The sequence below is a fragment of the Vulpes lagopus genome, chromosome 11, assembly GCF_018345385.1.
Source record: "Vulpes lagopus strain Blue_001 chromosome 11, ASM1834538v1, whole genome shotgun sequence".
Taxonomy (NCBI): domain Eukaryota; kingdom Metazoa; phylum Chordata; class Mammalia; order Carnivora; family Canidae; genus Vulpes; species Vulpes lagopus.
Genome location: NC_054834.1, coordinates 102616051 through 102632514, shown reverse-complemented (window position 1 = coordinate 102632514; position 16464 = coordinate 102616051). Strand labels below are relative to the sequence as shown.

The 16464-nt window shown below is 37.7% G+C and overlaps 1 protein-coding gene across 4 annotated transcripts in view; it reads left to right on the top strand.

Moving 5' to 3' along the window:
- The window catches only part of ZNF385B (zinc finger protein 385B), a 369586-nt gene that overhangs the window by 73993 nt on the left and 279129 nt on the right, over nucleotides 1–16464 (top strand). For 3 of the 4 annotated variants that reach the window (XM_041721854.1, XM_041721855.1, XM_041721856.1), the window contains exons 2-3: nucleotides 5999–6150; nucleotides 6833–7150. In XM_041721854.1, the coding sequence (XP_041577788.1) occupies nucleotides 6835–7150 (316 nt within the window). In that variant the 5' untranslated portion in view covers nucleotides 5999–6150; nucleotides 6833–6834. Of the gene's footprint in view, nucleotides 1–5998; nucleotides 6151–6832; nucleotides 7151–16464 lie in introns of those variants that run through there. The other variant, XM_041721861.1, reaches the window with a different exon arrangement.

Here is a 16464-nt window from a genome sequence, read left to right as displayed (position 1 = left end):
TTTCCAAAGTTGAGTTTATTAATCTGGAATGACCCCAAATATGGGGCTTATACAGGATAGTCCAGTTTGAGCCTCAGCAGTCCCAGTCCATTCTGCTTTCTAAGGTAAGATGCATTCACATCCTTCTTGTGGCTTCCAGTCTCCACTGATCTCTGGTGGTTTTTTGCTTGAACAAGAAAATCTGTTCATCTCCTAGTATCTAACAAAAACTTTCAGGGACAATAAAATTTAAATCTACTTACAGGAAAGAAATATTTGTGAAAGAAAAGATAATTTGCAGAGATGCAGCTGTGCCACAGTGAAGACAACCCTTTATATGATTATGAAAAGCTGATTAAGCTCTTTGGAGCCATATTATCTCCAGAGTCTCCATTATAGAATAGAATCCATGCTTTACCTACACATCTTCACATAATCAAAAGATCAAAAGATCTTCTAAGATATTTTCTCCAAAACAAAGGAGTACTGTGCCCCCAAAACTGAATTCAAATCTTTTTCTCAAGGGAAACAAACTGTGAGAAGTATTAAAATGTCAGTTTTTCTTATTTAGTAATTAGTGTCAAAATCTCTTGGGATTCACATTAGGCCAGAGCACCCTGTTACAATCTGTTTCACTAGAACTCAGCAAAGTGCCAGTAGACGATCAGAAAAAAAAATATCTGAGAATGATGAACTGTCTAGTGAAATAGAATATTAAGCAGTAATTTCATTCCAATGTAATAAAGCTAACATGCTGTAGAAGTATGCCGAGTACTTTGGGAACTGTTATGCAAAGAATTCTCCACAGTCACTCTCATGAACAATGAGCAGCAGAATGATTGCTTCTTCTGGTTTATTTTAAGCTCTTCATTTTACTCATTCCTTTGGCTACCATAGGGCCAAAGATAGTGTGTTGTATATAGCCAATGTTTAATAAATAATTGCCTGGTTGAATTGAATTAATTATAGCCTCCTATATCTGGATCCTATTATGAAATAAATACTGAAATATTCCACAAAATGAACATACTGTACTGCTGGCCTATTAATTTTTCCTGAAACTCTGTATTTGGGGGGAAGAGTATTGTTTGCAGTCTGGTTGGTGCCCAGGAGCTCAGCTGTCCTTTAAAATAGGAAGTTAGGAATCAAGAGCAGACATTGGCAACATAGTGAATGGTCAAGAATCAGTGTCAGAGTCTTTAATCTTCCCCATTTATGTGTTTTTATCTTGCTCAATCTTTTCCTCTACCCAGTGCTCCATTCTCTGCAAAAGTTGAGGAGCGAGCAGAAGTCCTACGGATGTTGGAACAAATGTGCCCATGTTAGTATGTGATCTACCCCCCAGTAGAATTTGAACTTTAAATTTTGTTTTCAGTCAAGAGATGAAGGAGTTTGCCCCAAATAATTGGGATTTTAGTTTGCCAGTGAGTGGGTGTATTTTTTATTTTCTTTTGGAAGTACATGGCTACTACTGTTTTTGAAATCTCAAGATGCAAACAGCTGTGTAGTCAAGTAACCTTAGTCACTGTGTTCACAACCCATGCTAAACACCACACACATACACAATGCATTCATTTATTCAGCAAATATTTATTAAGTGCCTGCTTTGCACTAAACACAGTCTGAGATGCTGGGAATACAAAGACAAAGAAAGCACAGTTCTTATCCTCAAGGAACCTGAAATCTAGGAAGGAAGGAAAATGTAGACTTTTCCATAGCATTTATCACACTCTGTTATAATTTTCTGTTTTCTTCTCTGTATTTCTCATTAGACTACAGAGTCCCTTCAGGCTGGCACTTCATCCACCCTGTTCACTATTGTTTCCCTAGCATCCAGGCCTCTGCCTATACAGCCAATAAATTTGAGTGAATAACTAAAATCGTATGAATATAATAAAACTATATAAATTATTAAGATGATACTGTAAGAGCTGAGTTCCAGGCTTGCCATGCAAAAAAAAAAAAATGCTTTGGGAGTGCAGAAGTAGAAGAGACCCTGACAAGAGGAGCATCATGAGGACTTCAAGAAAAATGAGCGGAGGAGAGGACCATCTTGGATTTGGCAGTTAGGAAGTGTTTTCAAACACTTTTCGAAGTGACTTTTCAAAGAGAAGGACAAAATTTAGAAAACAATTATGATCCAGGTTGTTGTAGGTCAGGGAATGAATGAGAAGTGGATAAAACTGATTGACTTGAGTTGGGAAATGAGATAATAAATCCATAGGGTGGGCAGAGTCTTTCATACTTACATAGAAGTGAGAAAATCTCTTCCCATGTTCTCTGTCTGCTATGGCAACTTTGTCAAAGAATGTGTTCTCCACCTGCATAATGGAGCCCTCTTTACCTCTGAATCAGCTTCCTGATTTACCATAATAATTATAACAAATCTTCTTTTTATTATAAAAACAATTGGATAACTACACGGATCAGAGCCAGGCTTCAGAGAAAGTTGGGTATAAAAGTTTCCTGATGCATCACATCCCTGGTCATTTAAAAGTCACTCCTCTAGGTAGTCACTGACTATCCTATCAGTTCTTTTCCTCAAAAGCAGCAACTCAAGAATTAATTTTCTCATTCCTCTATCTGTTGCAAAAGATCTTATTCTTTCATGGATGTTGAATTATTGGCAATCTAATCTTTTAAAATCCTACAAAAAAAAAAAAAAAGAGCATGGAATACCTGATCCAGTTCTGGCTTCTCTTATGCTCAGAGAAGTTTGCATGGCATTCCAAAGCAGAATGCTGCCCACTGCTCAGTTTAAAATTAGATACCCCTGAAGGTTCTTCTGCCCTATGCAAGTGAAACATGTAATTTAAGATAGTCTGATTAAAAAAAAAAAAACCAACAACTTTAAAATGGAAAGCGAGATTTTTCTTTCTTCCTCTACTTAAACTCACTGATACTTTCCCCTTAGCTAGAAAATTGACATTATAAATACCACGGCCGCACATATTATAAGCCTAGGCCAAAGTGAATGTTGAGACCCTGATATATTGCCTATCTACCAGCTCTAGGTCTTTTTCTCAAGACTTCTCGAATGAAATACCTTCTGGTTGAGAGTAGCTCTTAACAGGTGCTATAGGCATTTTTCCCAAGAGGCGAAAAATGTGAAGGCGGAGCTAGGACTAATAAATTGGGACTTGGTTGACAGACTGCACCCTGCCTGCCAGGCAATGCATCCTCCCTAAAGTGGCCCATAAATGGGGTGCTGGAGGCTTGGGGGATCATCTGTACATGAGAGTAACTCTGGGTGAAAGGAAAATAGGGACAAAGATTATGAAGTATGCTGGTATTCTGAAGAGGTTTACAGGAGAATTCTAAAATGGCTACTCATTTCATTTTAAAGGTTTCTTTCTTAGAAGTTAAAATATCTATATTTAAGTGAATCTAAAGCATAAAATATTTCTAAGACAAATGGCAATCAGAAAATCACAGGTAAGCTGGTTTTATACACTGTAAGAGAATACAAATAAGTCATTTTTTAATATTTCACATTTAAAATGGAACAGTATGTTGTATGTCTTATTTCCATGAAACATCAGGTGTTAATTGACAGCATGGGCAAGGCCAGCCACCTCCAAGTTGGGTTAAATTTTCAGATGAAAGTGTCATCAGTCCTCAGCTGAGTCAAGGATTTTGGTTACTTGACTTGAAATATAACACTTAGATTTCAATGATTCATTGAGTTGGTATCTGACCTAGCCTTGCAAGGTTAGAAATGATTGATTTTCCTTTTTCCTTATGTTTTACAGAGGATTAGTTCTCTAGGTAGGGCATAATATATTAATGAAGAGCTCATTTTAAAATTATTTATTTCTATCAGTTCAGTTGATTCTTAGAATAGATTTTAATATTTTGAGAGGACACAGACTATAGTATGTTTAAACATAACTTTTATATAGTGTTGGTATTTTCCAAAGTTGTATCAGGAAAGTGACTTTGTGATATAATGTTTTGGGTTTAGGGAATAAAAGCAAAAAAATTGATGTATATGCAGTTAAATCACATTTTAATTATAGCTGAATTATTTTCTGCAACTCAGTTATGGGAATTGCTTAAACCTGATTTATGTATAATTTGAATAAACCTTAAAATTTTGTGAAATAGGGTTCCTTGAAATGGTGATATCAGGATAAAATATTTATGGGACAAATAGGTTTTCCATATCAAAGTAAGCAATTTTCCAACAACTCAGTGAAGGTTAGGATTTAGCCTACAGTATAATGCATAATGGATCTTTGCAGTTGGGTGTATGGGTGTAAATAGGGAGTGCTTTCTGGCATACTGCATGTGTAGAATCAACTTCTATCTTTTTAGTCATACCCTGTGCTATAACTCATTTTCTGATTTTTTTTAAAACATTCAACAGGTGAACGCTCCAAATATGGACTAGCCTGTGGTTGCCCTTTCCTTTTCATACAGCTCTAAGCCAACTTGGACCAACAGAACTGCTCAAACCAATGTCCTTCCGTCTCTTGAGTTTTTCCCATAGGCAGGAATCCCTCACAAGCCATAATCCTTTCATTATCTTAATTCTTCATCCCTCATGGCACACTATTGTTCACCTCAGCCAGTTCTTTCTCATGCTTACTCCTTTTCTCTTAGTTTTTACCCAATTATTCCATGTATATTATTCTCTTCTTTCTCTTATGAGAGTGTCTTTTTAGTTGAGAACCAAATGCATTGCCATAATCACACTGATAAGAATGTGTGAGATAATAGAAAATATATTTGGTCTCTGCCCCCAGTTTCTGGTGCAGAGCTTTTTCTAAAACTCTTAAAATTTCCTAAGTGATAGGGACATTAGGAACATCTTTTGTTCTGATATTTGGTCTTTGACCCCTGGTTCCTGACACAGGGCTCCTGAAAGCCTTGTAATTTCCTGAGTGATAGGAATATCTTTTTTCCTAATGAGGCAACTCTGGGTGGGCTCCTGGGTTGTTCTTGCATAAGGGCTGGCCACCAAGCTGTGTTTAGGAGCTTGGGCTTTTTGGCCCTACCCCTGACTCTGTTGAAAAGAGGCCGAAAAAAGAATATATAATCAATCACGCCTACTTGATGAAACTTCCATAAAATCCCAAGAGAACAGGGTTCAGAGAGCTTCTAGGCTCTCAAACATGTGGAGGTGCTGGGAGATGGTGTACCCGGAGAAGGCATGGAAGCTCCATGCCCCTTATATCAAGAGATGCCCTGTGCATCTCTTACATTTGGATGTCCATCTGTATTCTTTATATATCTTTTTACAATAAGCTGGTAAATAATAAGTAAACTGTTTCCCTGCATTCTATAGCTACCTTAGCAAATTAATCAAACCCAAGAAGGTGATTGTTGGGACCTTCACTATTTAGGGGGTTGGTCAGAAGCACAGTTTGGGCTTGCAAGATGTCTGAAGGGTGTGTGTGTGTGTGTGTGTGTGTGTGTGTGTGTGTGTGGTGGGGAGACAGTCTTGTGGGACTGAGCCCTTAACCAGTGGTATCTAATTCTATCTCTGGGTACATAGTGTCAGAATTGAGTTATGTTGAAGGACACCCAGAATTGCTTCTCTTGGGGGAAAAAACCTCCATACATTTGGTGACCGAAGTAGCAGAAGTGAAGTGTTCTCTGTGACTAATAAAGTGACTTTCTTTAGAAATCCCTTTCTAAAAGGGAACACAATAGGGAAGAACTGGAGTTTTCCCTACATAGGAAGGAAAAATCTGAGTTTTTCTAATAAAGTATAAAAATCCCAGTAATAGTAGTATTAAATAAAATGAAAACAATTACATATGTTATAGTGGAACCGAGCAAAATAAAAAACCAAGGCCATCTTCATCAGGTGAAGGTCCCTGATGTACTGAAAAGTCTCCTTTAAAATCCTCAGTTAAGTTATAATCTATCACTATACCCTTATGAACTAAATGAAAAAAAGTCAGCATTTAAAAATAAAATTACAAACAAAAATCTTAGTCTGCTCTACTCTTTTTCTATTTTTCAATTACTAGTTTACCATTTACTGTATTTCTTTTACTTTTTATTTCAGATGTTCTGCATTTCAACCTCATCAAAAATTAAATTGATATTTACGGGCTAATCTGGAAACCTGAATATCATTTGTTTCACTACAACTATAAGAAAATATGTTCAAATTCCCATTGGCTGACTTATAAAGGGGCTTTTGGAACACAACTTAATGTAAGTTGCAGACATACTGTGTTTTAATCTCTGTTGTTCACCTCCTCCCCAGGTTTAGGGCATTTGTCTGCTGGCAGGTGCACGTGTGTTATTTATACCTTTGTGTCTATACCTAGCCTTTTCCACGATGCTGGGTTCATAACATTTATTCTTCCCTTCAATAGGTATTTAAATACCTATTATGTAGAAAGTACAGTTCTAGACCTAAGGGACATCCAGAAATGAGGTTACCGCCCTCACAGGGCTCATACTCTGTCAAAGAAACACAGAAACCAAATTGCACAAATACGTATGAAATGCAAAGGGTGATAGATGCTCTGAGGGAGGTCATATTGCACTGTGGGAGCATGCAGCCAGAGATCACCTTATCCCCGGGTAGGACGGGCTGCCTGGAGAGGGTAGTACTCTGGTGAGATTCAGGGTCAGCAGGAGTTAGAAAGGGCAAAGGGATCCAGAGGTGGAGGGAGGGGGGGGAAGATAGAGGAGGAAGTACTCCAGACAGAGGACATCTGTTCAAAGACCATATTTGCTCCATAAGGTAGTTTTGATGACTTTTTCAAAGAGCATCCACTGAGTAGCTGGAAGACCTTTAGCCTGTCCCAAATCTCGAAAATTAATTGTAATCATACTAGAAAATCAGAGAGCATATATTTTACAAGCGCTTGTACTTTTTATTTTCCAGGTATGAAGTACTCATTACGCCCTAATAACTACCCTGAAGATGGTATTATGAATATGGCAACTTTTCTACGGGGCTTTGAAGAAAAGGGGATAAAGAATGACAGGCCTGAGGACCAGCTGAGTAAAGAGAAAAAGAAAATTCTGTTCTCCTTCTGTGAGGTGTGCAACATTCAGCTGAACTCCGCCGCCCAGGCCCAAGTCCATTACAATGGCAAATCCCATCGCAAGCGAGTCAAGCAGCTGAGTGATGGGCAGCCGCCACCTCCGGCTCAGGGCTCAGGGCAGCTGCTCGCCAGCCCCGGCACCACCACCAGCGCAGGTAGGTGCAAGGGCCTGGGGCTCCGTGAGCTGCTGGGAGAAATGCCACTGTTCTAGGAAATGAAGGATTTAGAATAAGATCTCTTTCACCATGAAGCTACCACCACATAACATGTATTCTTCTCCCTACAGTTCATCCCAAGAGCTATTGGTTACGTCTGTGTGTTTGTGTGTGTGCATGCATAAAAAATTCATGGGGATTATAATAGATGCAAACATCACACGCACAAAATTTGTGTATCGGGTCATAGACTTGGTCCTGTATTCCCATAGTGTGGAAACATTTCCTAGTGTGTTTTGAAATGTGTTTAAAATAGATCAGTGACGTCAGTGTTTTGTTCCGCCTCTCTGCAAAATTAGGCTTTCCTGAGTTTCCTTCATCTGCCTTCTATAGGGTGGTGTACTCCTTGATGGTATATAAAAAGCTACAGCTTTATTTATAACATCCCATGATGCAGGAAAGGAGCATTAGTCTTGAGTGTTAGACGTGTTATATTCTTTTGGGGAGTTGGCAGCAGCATGCCAGTGGTGTTTTAACAATAGGGGCAGGCAGTGCCAAAACCAACAAGGCTTACCTCTGCTCTCTGGCCCTATCGCAAGCACCTTCCTGCCTCCCCCTCTCACTTCTCACCCTGACCTGTGGGTGGGTAGAGGCAGAAGCTTAGGAGTTCTCACATTTCCCGCATCTGCCCTGAATCTGAGAAACAGTCTTTCAGATTCCTTATCCTTATCCTTGTCCTTAGGCAGCCCTTCCTCCTCCACATTGCTGGCTGTTGGGTATCTTCACTAGGACGCAACTAAAGAAAATGTGGGACTTACCGTGATAGGTGGTGAAGATTTCTACAAGAAGTGGGCCTCCTACCCAGGTTTAGGGAGATCAAGATAAGCCTCCTTCTAACTGTGGTGGAAGAGTTCCAAATTCCACTCTAGCTGACTCTGGTGAGGAGGCTTCGCTATGGAGTGTGATGGTGCAAAGCAACTATTCCCTGGAATTTCACTCGGTGCTGTTACATAGTTTATGATTTTGTGAAGTTATGCCATGGTCCCTATATTAAGCTCCAGTGAACACTGTGTGTCCTGTAAAGAGATAATTTTTATATTTCAAGCTAAATCTAACTGCTTTTTACTCAGTGTGTGATTTAATTCCATTAAATGATTTTCCCCAATCAATACTTAGCATGCTATGGAAGAATTTAAAGGAACGTCAAGGATATAAGATACACATTTTATTATAATAGTGAATAATTACCTATCCATTTTGTCTTTATTATGATGATAATATAAATATTCACTGATGCATTAATGTATCTGTATTTACATAGTAAAATAGAGTTGGTGTTGGGTTAAAAACTGATTTATTGTCTTATATCAGAGAGCAAATAGTCCTGACTAAAGGTGTGAATTATGTCTGTTAGAATCCAAATATGTATGCCTAGATTGAGGTTAACCTGTGACTTCTAATTAGTGAGATTAGTAGCTAACATTAACTGACCGTATTTTATGGGCCATTTTCTGGTCCTTTCTGGGAATTTTCTCTTTAATCCTTTCATCAACCCTGAGGTAGGTACTATGATTATCCCTCATTTACAGACGAGAAATGGAGCACAGAAAGATAATTTTTCGAGGTTATATGGCATGGAAATGGCAGATCTAGAATACCAACTATATTTAATTAATTAATAGTGAAGCCATTATTCTTTGTCACTGCTTTGCTACTATTTTCTGCTGTGCAGTAATACTCTGGTTGAATTCAGACCTGTGTGCTCTAATATACTTGTGGTCACAAATTGTTGCTATCATGGTGAACTATTTAACTTCAGGGGGCTTTGCAAATAGACATGTAAAGCTCCAAGTCATGAGTTTCTCCATGCTAATGAAATTAGCTTACATAAATCTAGCTAAGGCATACACAGAATATTATAGATATATTCTATAAGTAAAATATAGTTCATCACTTGGTCTAAGGCAATATTAGTATAGGGGAAAATGGGTACAAAATGAGTCAGCTTTTCAAGTTGTACATTAGGTATAAAGGACGACTTTTATGCACTGATAATTTGGTCAATTACCCATTGTCAGAAGATGGATTTAAAATATAATGAGAGGGGGGATCTCTGGGTGGCTCAGTGGTTTAGCGCCTGCCTTGCCCAGGGCCTGATCCTGGGGTCCCGGGATCAAATCCCACATCAGATTCTCTGCATGGAGCCTGCTTCTCCCTCCCTCTGTGTCTCTGCCTCTCTCTCTCTGTCTCTCTCTCTCTCTCATGAATAAATAAAATCTTAAAAAAAAACATATGACGAGAAGAAGTCACTTAATCTCTGAAAGTGGTTAGCATTAATTTCCCCATCTGAAAAGAAAGTAGATATAACAGTGTCTTTTTCTCTTTGAAATAGAGATTAGACATAGATGTATGTAGAAAGATGATTATGACATGATTTATAATTCCAAAATATTCAGTAGATCCCAAATGTCCAATAAGAGAAAGGTTAAATACATTTAAAGTACATTTATAAGATGAATGATAGAAACTATAATCATTAAAAATTATATTTATGAAGAATCCCTAATGGCAGGGGAATCTGTCCATAATATCATGCTAAGTGAAGCAGCAGAAAGTAAAGTGGAACATACCTCAGTGCTGTGTGTACATGTGCATTTATCTACTGTTTAGTCTCAACTCACTGAGGAGCAAGACTGACATGGTTTTATTTTTTCCAGCCACTTTCTTCAGTTTTGATCTATCAAATGTCTGTTTCCTGCTGGGTAGCAGTTCCCTTAGCACTTTCTCAGCCCATAACTTCTCACTTTTGTCTATTCAGAGGGACTTTGATTTAAATGACTCAGCTCTATTTATAAAAACATCCATGTCAGAGCCAAATTAAGATTTGGCTAGATAGACCCTGGAGTTGAGAGTGGAGGAGGGGATACAGTTCGCTCTCAGCTTCCACCTATCCAGCCTGCCCTTCTGTCCGTGGATGGATGGGGGGTAGAATGGCCTTACCTTACAGCCTTGGCAAGGTTGCAATGCTATTCTTGGTACGAGATTGCTATTCTGGTTGTCTTTGGGTCACAAGTGCTCCGGACAGAGCCTGTGGAGGAAGAACTCCCCAAAATGTTCCATAGGCATTGGGAATCCCTGAGATTTAGCTGCATCTCCCAATTGACCCCCACTTTGTAGCAAGACTTCATTCCCTAACTGTTTGTGCCGTTATCTCCCACATTATGGCAGTCCTGACAAGATTGTGTGCTCTATTCTTGTCTATGTATTTATCAACTCTTAAGGCTTGAGGGAATGTACAGAATAAATATGACAACTAGCATTTCTCTTACATGGAGCTGCTAAGGCACAGGTAAGTAGAAGCAGACGGGGGTGTGAGAGGCTCCTCCACATTTCTCTTGCCTGCCGAGGTAGCACAAGGGAGACTGGGAAGTCCATTGACAAAGTAGGCACTTCATCAAGGAACAAAATGCTAGTATTCCCTTTGTGCCCATTGCTTGGCTTTACGGAGTGTTATGGGCTGAATTGTACCCCCACCCCCTGTGAAGAAGATATATTGGAATCCTAATCCTCAGTACTTCAGAATGTAACTCTATTTGTAGATAGAGCCTTTGCAGGTAAATTAAGTTAAAATGAGTCATTAGGGTTAGGTTGACTCTAATTCAATATGACTTATAAAAAGGGAAAATTTAGACATACAGACAGGAAAGAAAAGAAAAGATGATGTAAAGACACACAGGAAGAAGACAGCCATCTCCAAACCAAGGAGAGAGGTTTGGAACCAATCCTTCTCTCAGAGTCCCCAGAAGGAACCAATGCTGCCATACCTTGATCTTGGACTGCCAACCTCCAGAACTGTGGCTGATACATCTTTACCTAGTTATGGTGCTTTTGTTACAGCAGTGCTGACTGATACACAAAGGAAAATGGTATCCCATTTTCCCCATAAAGGAGAAGAGTTGTGGTAGTAAAGGTAACCTTCCCAAGAACTGTAACTTTCCTTCTTCTCTGTCAGCCTTCTTACAGTGTAAGGATTGGCAAGGATGGGAGTAGAGTCCACAGGGTGGTGGTTGAGACTTAAGAACCACTGGCAGTTCTTTCACTAAGTTTAGAATTCAAAACCTTTAAATCTCAGCTTCTGGTAGAACAGGAGGACTCTTTTGTTCTAAAATTCATCCAAACAAACTCACAGGGCACCTGGGTGGCTCAGTTGATCAAACATCTACCTTCTGCTCAGATCATGATCCCAGGGTCCTAGAATCAAGCCTCACATCAGGCTCCCTCCTTAACAGGGAGCCTGCCTCTCCCTCTCCCTCTGCCTACTGCTCTGGCTACCTGTGCTCTCTCTCTCTCTTTCTGTCAAATAAATAAAAAAAAATCTTTTAAAAATAGTAATAAAAATTTTAAATGGCATGAGTTTCTGTATTAATATGGTAAGATAGACTTCAGAACAAAGAATATTGCCAAAGACAAGAACATCATGTTATGACAAAAAGTCCAATCCACCAGGAATACATAATGATTCTAAGTGTTCATGTATCAATTACAATTGAAGACTTTAGCATTTCTGTCTCAGTAACTGATAGAATTACTAGACCAAAAACTCATCAGGATATAGAAGATCTAAACAATATAGTAAGCCAACAGGTTTTAACTAACTTATTTAGAACTCCACCCAACAACAGTAGAACATATATATTTTTCAAGTGCCCATGGAACACTGAGAGGCCATATTCCAGGCCACAAGACAAACCTTCACACATTTAAAGGAATTATAATCATACACAATATGGTTACAGTATGTCTCTGACCATAATGAGGTTAAACTAGAAATCAATAAGAGAAAACCTACAGGAAAATAACATATATCTTAAATAACTCATGAATCAAAGAATAAAGCTCAAAGGAAAGAAAACATACATAAAACTAGATGAAAATTGGAAACAATATATTAAAACATGTGGAATGTAACTAAAACAGTACTGAGAAGAAAATTTATATCACTAAATGCCTATATGTGAAATGAGAAAGGGTCTCCAATAAATAAGTCTATGCACTAAGAAACTGAAAAGAGAAAAAAATAAACCCAAACCAAGCAGAAGGAAGAAAATTATGAAGTTCAAGTACAGAAATATCTGAAGTTGAAAATAGGAAAACAATAGAAAAAAAAACAATGAAACAAAAAACTGGTTCTTTGAGGAAAAAAAATCAATGAAATTTAGAAGCCAGTAGCAAAACTGACAAAGATTAAAAAGACGACACAAATGATATAGAATTGATATTACTATAGAATTGCCACAATTAAAAATATAATAAGCAAATACTGTAAACTTATATTCAGAAATTTTATAACTTAGAAGAATGCATAATAAATCTCCCCCAAAAGAAATTTCTAGATCCACAGGATTTTACTAGCGAATTGTACCAAGCATTCAAAGAACACCAATTTTATACATTTCTTCTAGAAAATAGAAGAGGAAGAAATACTCAACTTACTTTATGAGGCCATTATTATCCTGCTACCAAAATCAGACAAAGACAATTTATAAAAAAGCTACAAATTAATCTCACATGAACTTAGACTTTAAAAATTTTAGTAAAATATAGACAAATTGAATCCAGTAATGTATAAAAAGAGTTTTATACCATGACCAAATTGGTTCAACATTAAAAATCAATAATATAAAACATCAACAGCTAAAGAAGAAAGATTATGTGATCATATCAATTGATGAAGTAAAAGAACTTGAGAAAACTCAACACGCCTTTATGATAAAACTCTCAACGAGTTGGGAATAGAGGGAAATTACCTCAATTTAATAAGAGCACTACAAAAAGCCTGCAGTTAACATTATTCTAAATGGTGAAAGACTGAATGCTTAACCCTAAGATCAAGAGCTTGCCAACAAATTGGATAGCTTGGAAGAAATGGATGAATTCCTAGAAACATATAACTTCCTAAATTTGAATCAGGAAGAAATAAAATTTGAACAGACCAATTACCATCAATGAAATTGAATCAGTAATCAAAACCACCCAACAAACAAAGGTCCAGGACCAGATGGTTTCACAGGTGAGTTCCACCAAACATTGAAAGAAGAGTTAATACCTATTTTTCTCGAACTATTCCAAAAAGTAGAGGAGGAAGGAAAAGTTCTAAATTCATTCTATGAGATATGCATTGCCCTAATACCAAAACCAAATAAAGACACCACAAAGAAAGTTACAGGCTAATATCTCAATGAACATAGATGCAAAAATCCTCAACAAAATTTTAACAAACCAAATCCAACAACAACAAAAAAATCACTCACTATGATCAAGTGAGATTTATTCCTGGGTTGCAAGAGTGATTCAATAGTCACAAATCAATCAATCTGATACATCACATCAATAAAAGAAGGGATAAAAACCTTATATGATCATTTCAATGGATGGAGAAAAAGCATTTTGCAATGTGTAGGATCCATTCATAATAAAAACCTTCAACAAAGTCAGTTTAGGGGGAACATACCTTGACATAATAAAGGCCATATATAAGGGTGCCTAGGTGGCTCAGTCTGTTAAGCATCTGCCTTAGGCTCAGGTCACAATCTCAGGGTCCTGGGAGCGAGCCCCACTTTGGGCTCCCTATTCAGCAGGGAGTCTGCTTCACCCTCTCCCTCTGCCCCTCCTCTCTGCTCATTCTCTTTCTCTCAAATAAATAAAATATTTTTAAAAAAATAAAAGCCATTATATGAAAAATGCTCAGCTCTATCATACTCAATTGGGAAAAACCAAGAACTTTTGTCCTAAAAATCAGGGAGAAGACAAGGATTTCCCCCTTACCCATTTTATTCCATGTAGTACTGGAAGTCCTAGCCACAGCAATCAGAAAAGCAAAAGAAATAAAGCTATCCAAATTAGTGAGGAAAAAGCATAACTTTTCACTGTTGGTAGATGATGATGCTCATGTAGAAAACCCTGAAGAGGGACACCTGGGTGGCTCAGTGTTTGAGCATCTGCCTTCGGCTCAGGGTGTGATCTCAGAATACCTGGATAGAGTCCCACATAGGACTCCCTCCATGGAGCCTGCTTCTCCCTCTGCCTGTATCTCTGCCCCTCTCTCTCTCTCTCTCTCTCTCTCTCTCTCTCTGTCTCTGTCTCTCATGAATAAATAAATAAAATCTTAAAAAAAAAAGAAAACCCCGAAGACTCCACCAAAAAACTGCTAAAACTAATAGATCAATTCAGGAAGGTCAACCGAATACAAAACCAGTATATAGAAATACCTTACATTTTTGTACACTAATAATGAAGCAACAGAAAAAATTAGGAAAGCTGTTCCATTTACTATTGCACAAAGAATAATAAAATACCTAGGAATAAACTTAACCAAGGAGATGAAAGGCCTATACTCTGAAAACTATAAAACACTCAAGAAAAAATTCAAGAAAACCAAACAAATGGAAAGATATTACATGCTTAATTGAAAGCCAATAAAAAATAAATTTATTATTAAAAAAATTAAAAAAACACATATTGCTAACACATCTTGCAGAAAACTGCAAAGCCTATATACCTTGGTAACAATGGTAGGCACATTGGTGGATTCAGTAATCCTAAGTGTTATCATAAAAAATTAAGATACCCCCCCCAAAAAAGATATTACATACTTATAGATAGGAAGAGCAAATATTGTTAAAATGTCCTTGCCGGGGGTGCCTGGGTGGCTCAGTGGTTGAGCCTCTGCCTTTGGCTCAGGTCATGATCCAGGGGTCCTGGGTTTGATTCCCATATCAGGCTCCCCACAGGGAGCCTGCTTGTCCCGCTGCCTATGTCTCTGTCTCTCTCTATGTCTCTCATGAATAAATAAAATCAATCAATAGATAAATAAAATGTCCATACTGTCCAAAGCAGTCTACAAATTAAATGCAATGAAAATACATTAAAAATGTATGAAAATGCCAACAACATTTTTCACAGAACTAGAACAAATAATCCTAAAATTTGTATGGAACTGCAAAAGATCCCAGGTAGCCAACACAATCTTGAAAAAAAAAAAAAAAAGCTGAAGATATCACAGTCTCAGAGTTCAGATTACACTCAAAGATATAGTAATCACAACAGTATTGTACTGGCATAAAAACAAACACATAGATCAATGGAACAGGATAGAAAGCCCAGAAACAAACTCATGATTATATGGTCAATTAGTCTTCTACAAAAGAAGCAAGAATATGCAATGGGAAAAAGATAGTACCTTTAGCAAATGGTGTTGGGAAAACTGGACAGCAACATGCTAAAGACTGAAATTGGACCACTCTCTTACACCATACACAAAAATAAACTCAAGATGGATTAATGATGTAAATTGAGGCCTGAAACCATTAAAATCCTAGAAAAGAGCAAAGGCCGTAATGTACCTGACAGCAGCTATAGCAACAGTTTTCTAGATATGTCTCCTAAGGCAAGGGAAATAAAAGCAAAAATAAACTATTGGGAGTACATCAAAATATAAAAAGCTCTGCACGGTGAGGAGACAATCAACAAAACTAAAAAACAACATACTGAATGAGGAAGATATTTGCAAATGACATCTCCAATATAGGGTTAGTATCCAAAATATATAAAGAACTTATACAACTCAACACCCAAAAAACAACCCAATTAAAAAGTGGGTGGAAGACATGAACATACATTTCTCCAAAGAAGACGTCCAGATGGCCGACAGGCACATGTAAAGATGCTCAATGTCACTCATCATCAGGGAAATGCAAATCAAAACTACAATGAGATTTCACCCTGTACCTGTCACAATGGCTAAAATCAAAACCACAAGAAACCACAAATGTTTGTGAAGATATGGAGGAGAAAAGAACCCTCTTGAACTATTGGTGGGAATGCAAACTGGTGCAGCCACAGGGGAAAACACTGTGGAAATCTCCACACTGGAAACACAGTGGAAACACAGTGGAAATCTCCATACTGTTCCTCAAAAAAGTTAAAAGTAGAACTCCCCTAAGATCCAGTAATCTCACAGCAATGTATTTACCCAAATAATACAAAAACACTAATTTGAAAGGATATATGTGCCCCTATGTTTATTGTAGAATTATTTACAATAGCCTAATTAGGGAAACAGCCCAAGTGTCCACTGATAGATGAGTGACTAAAGAAGATGTGATATATACATATGTATATATACACTGACACACAATGGAGTATTATTCAGCCATAAAAAGAATGATATATTGCCGTTTGCAACAACGTGGATGAAGCTAGAGAGAATAATGCTAAGTAAAATAAGTCAGAAAAAGGCAAGTACCATAAGATTT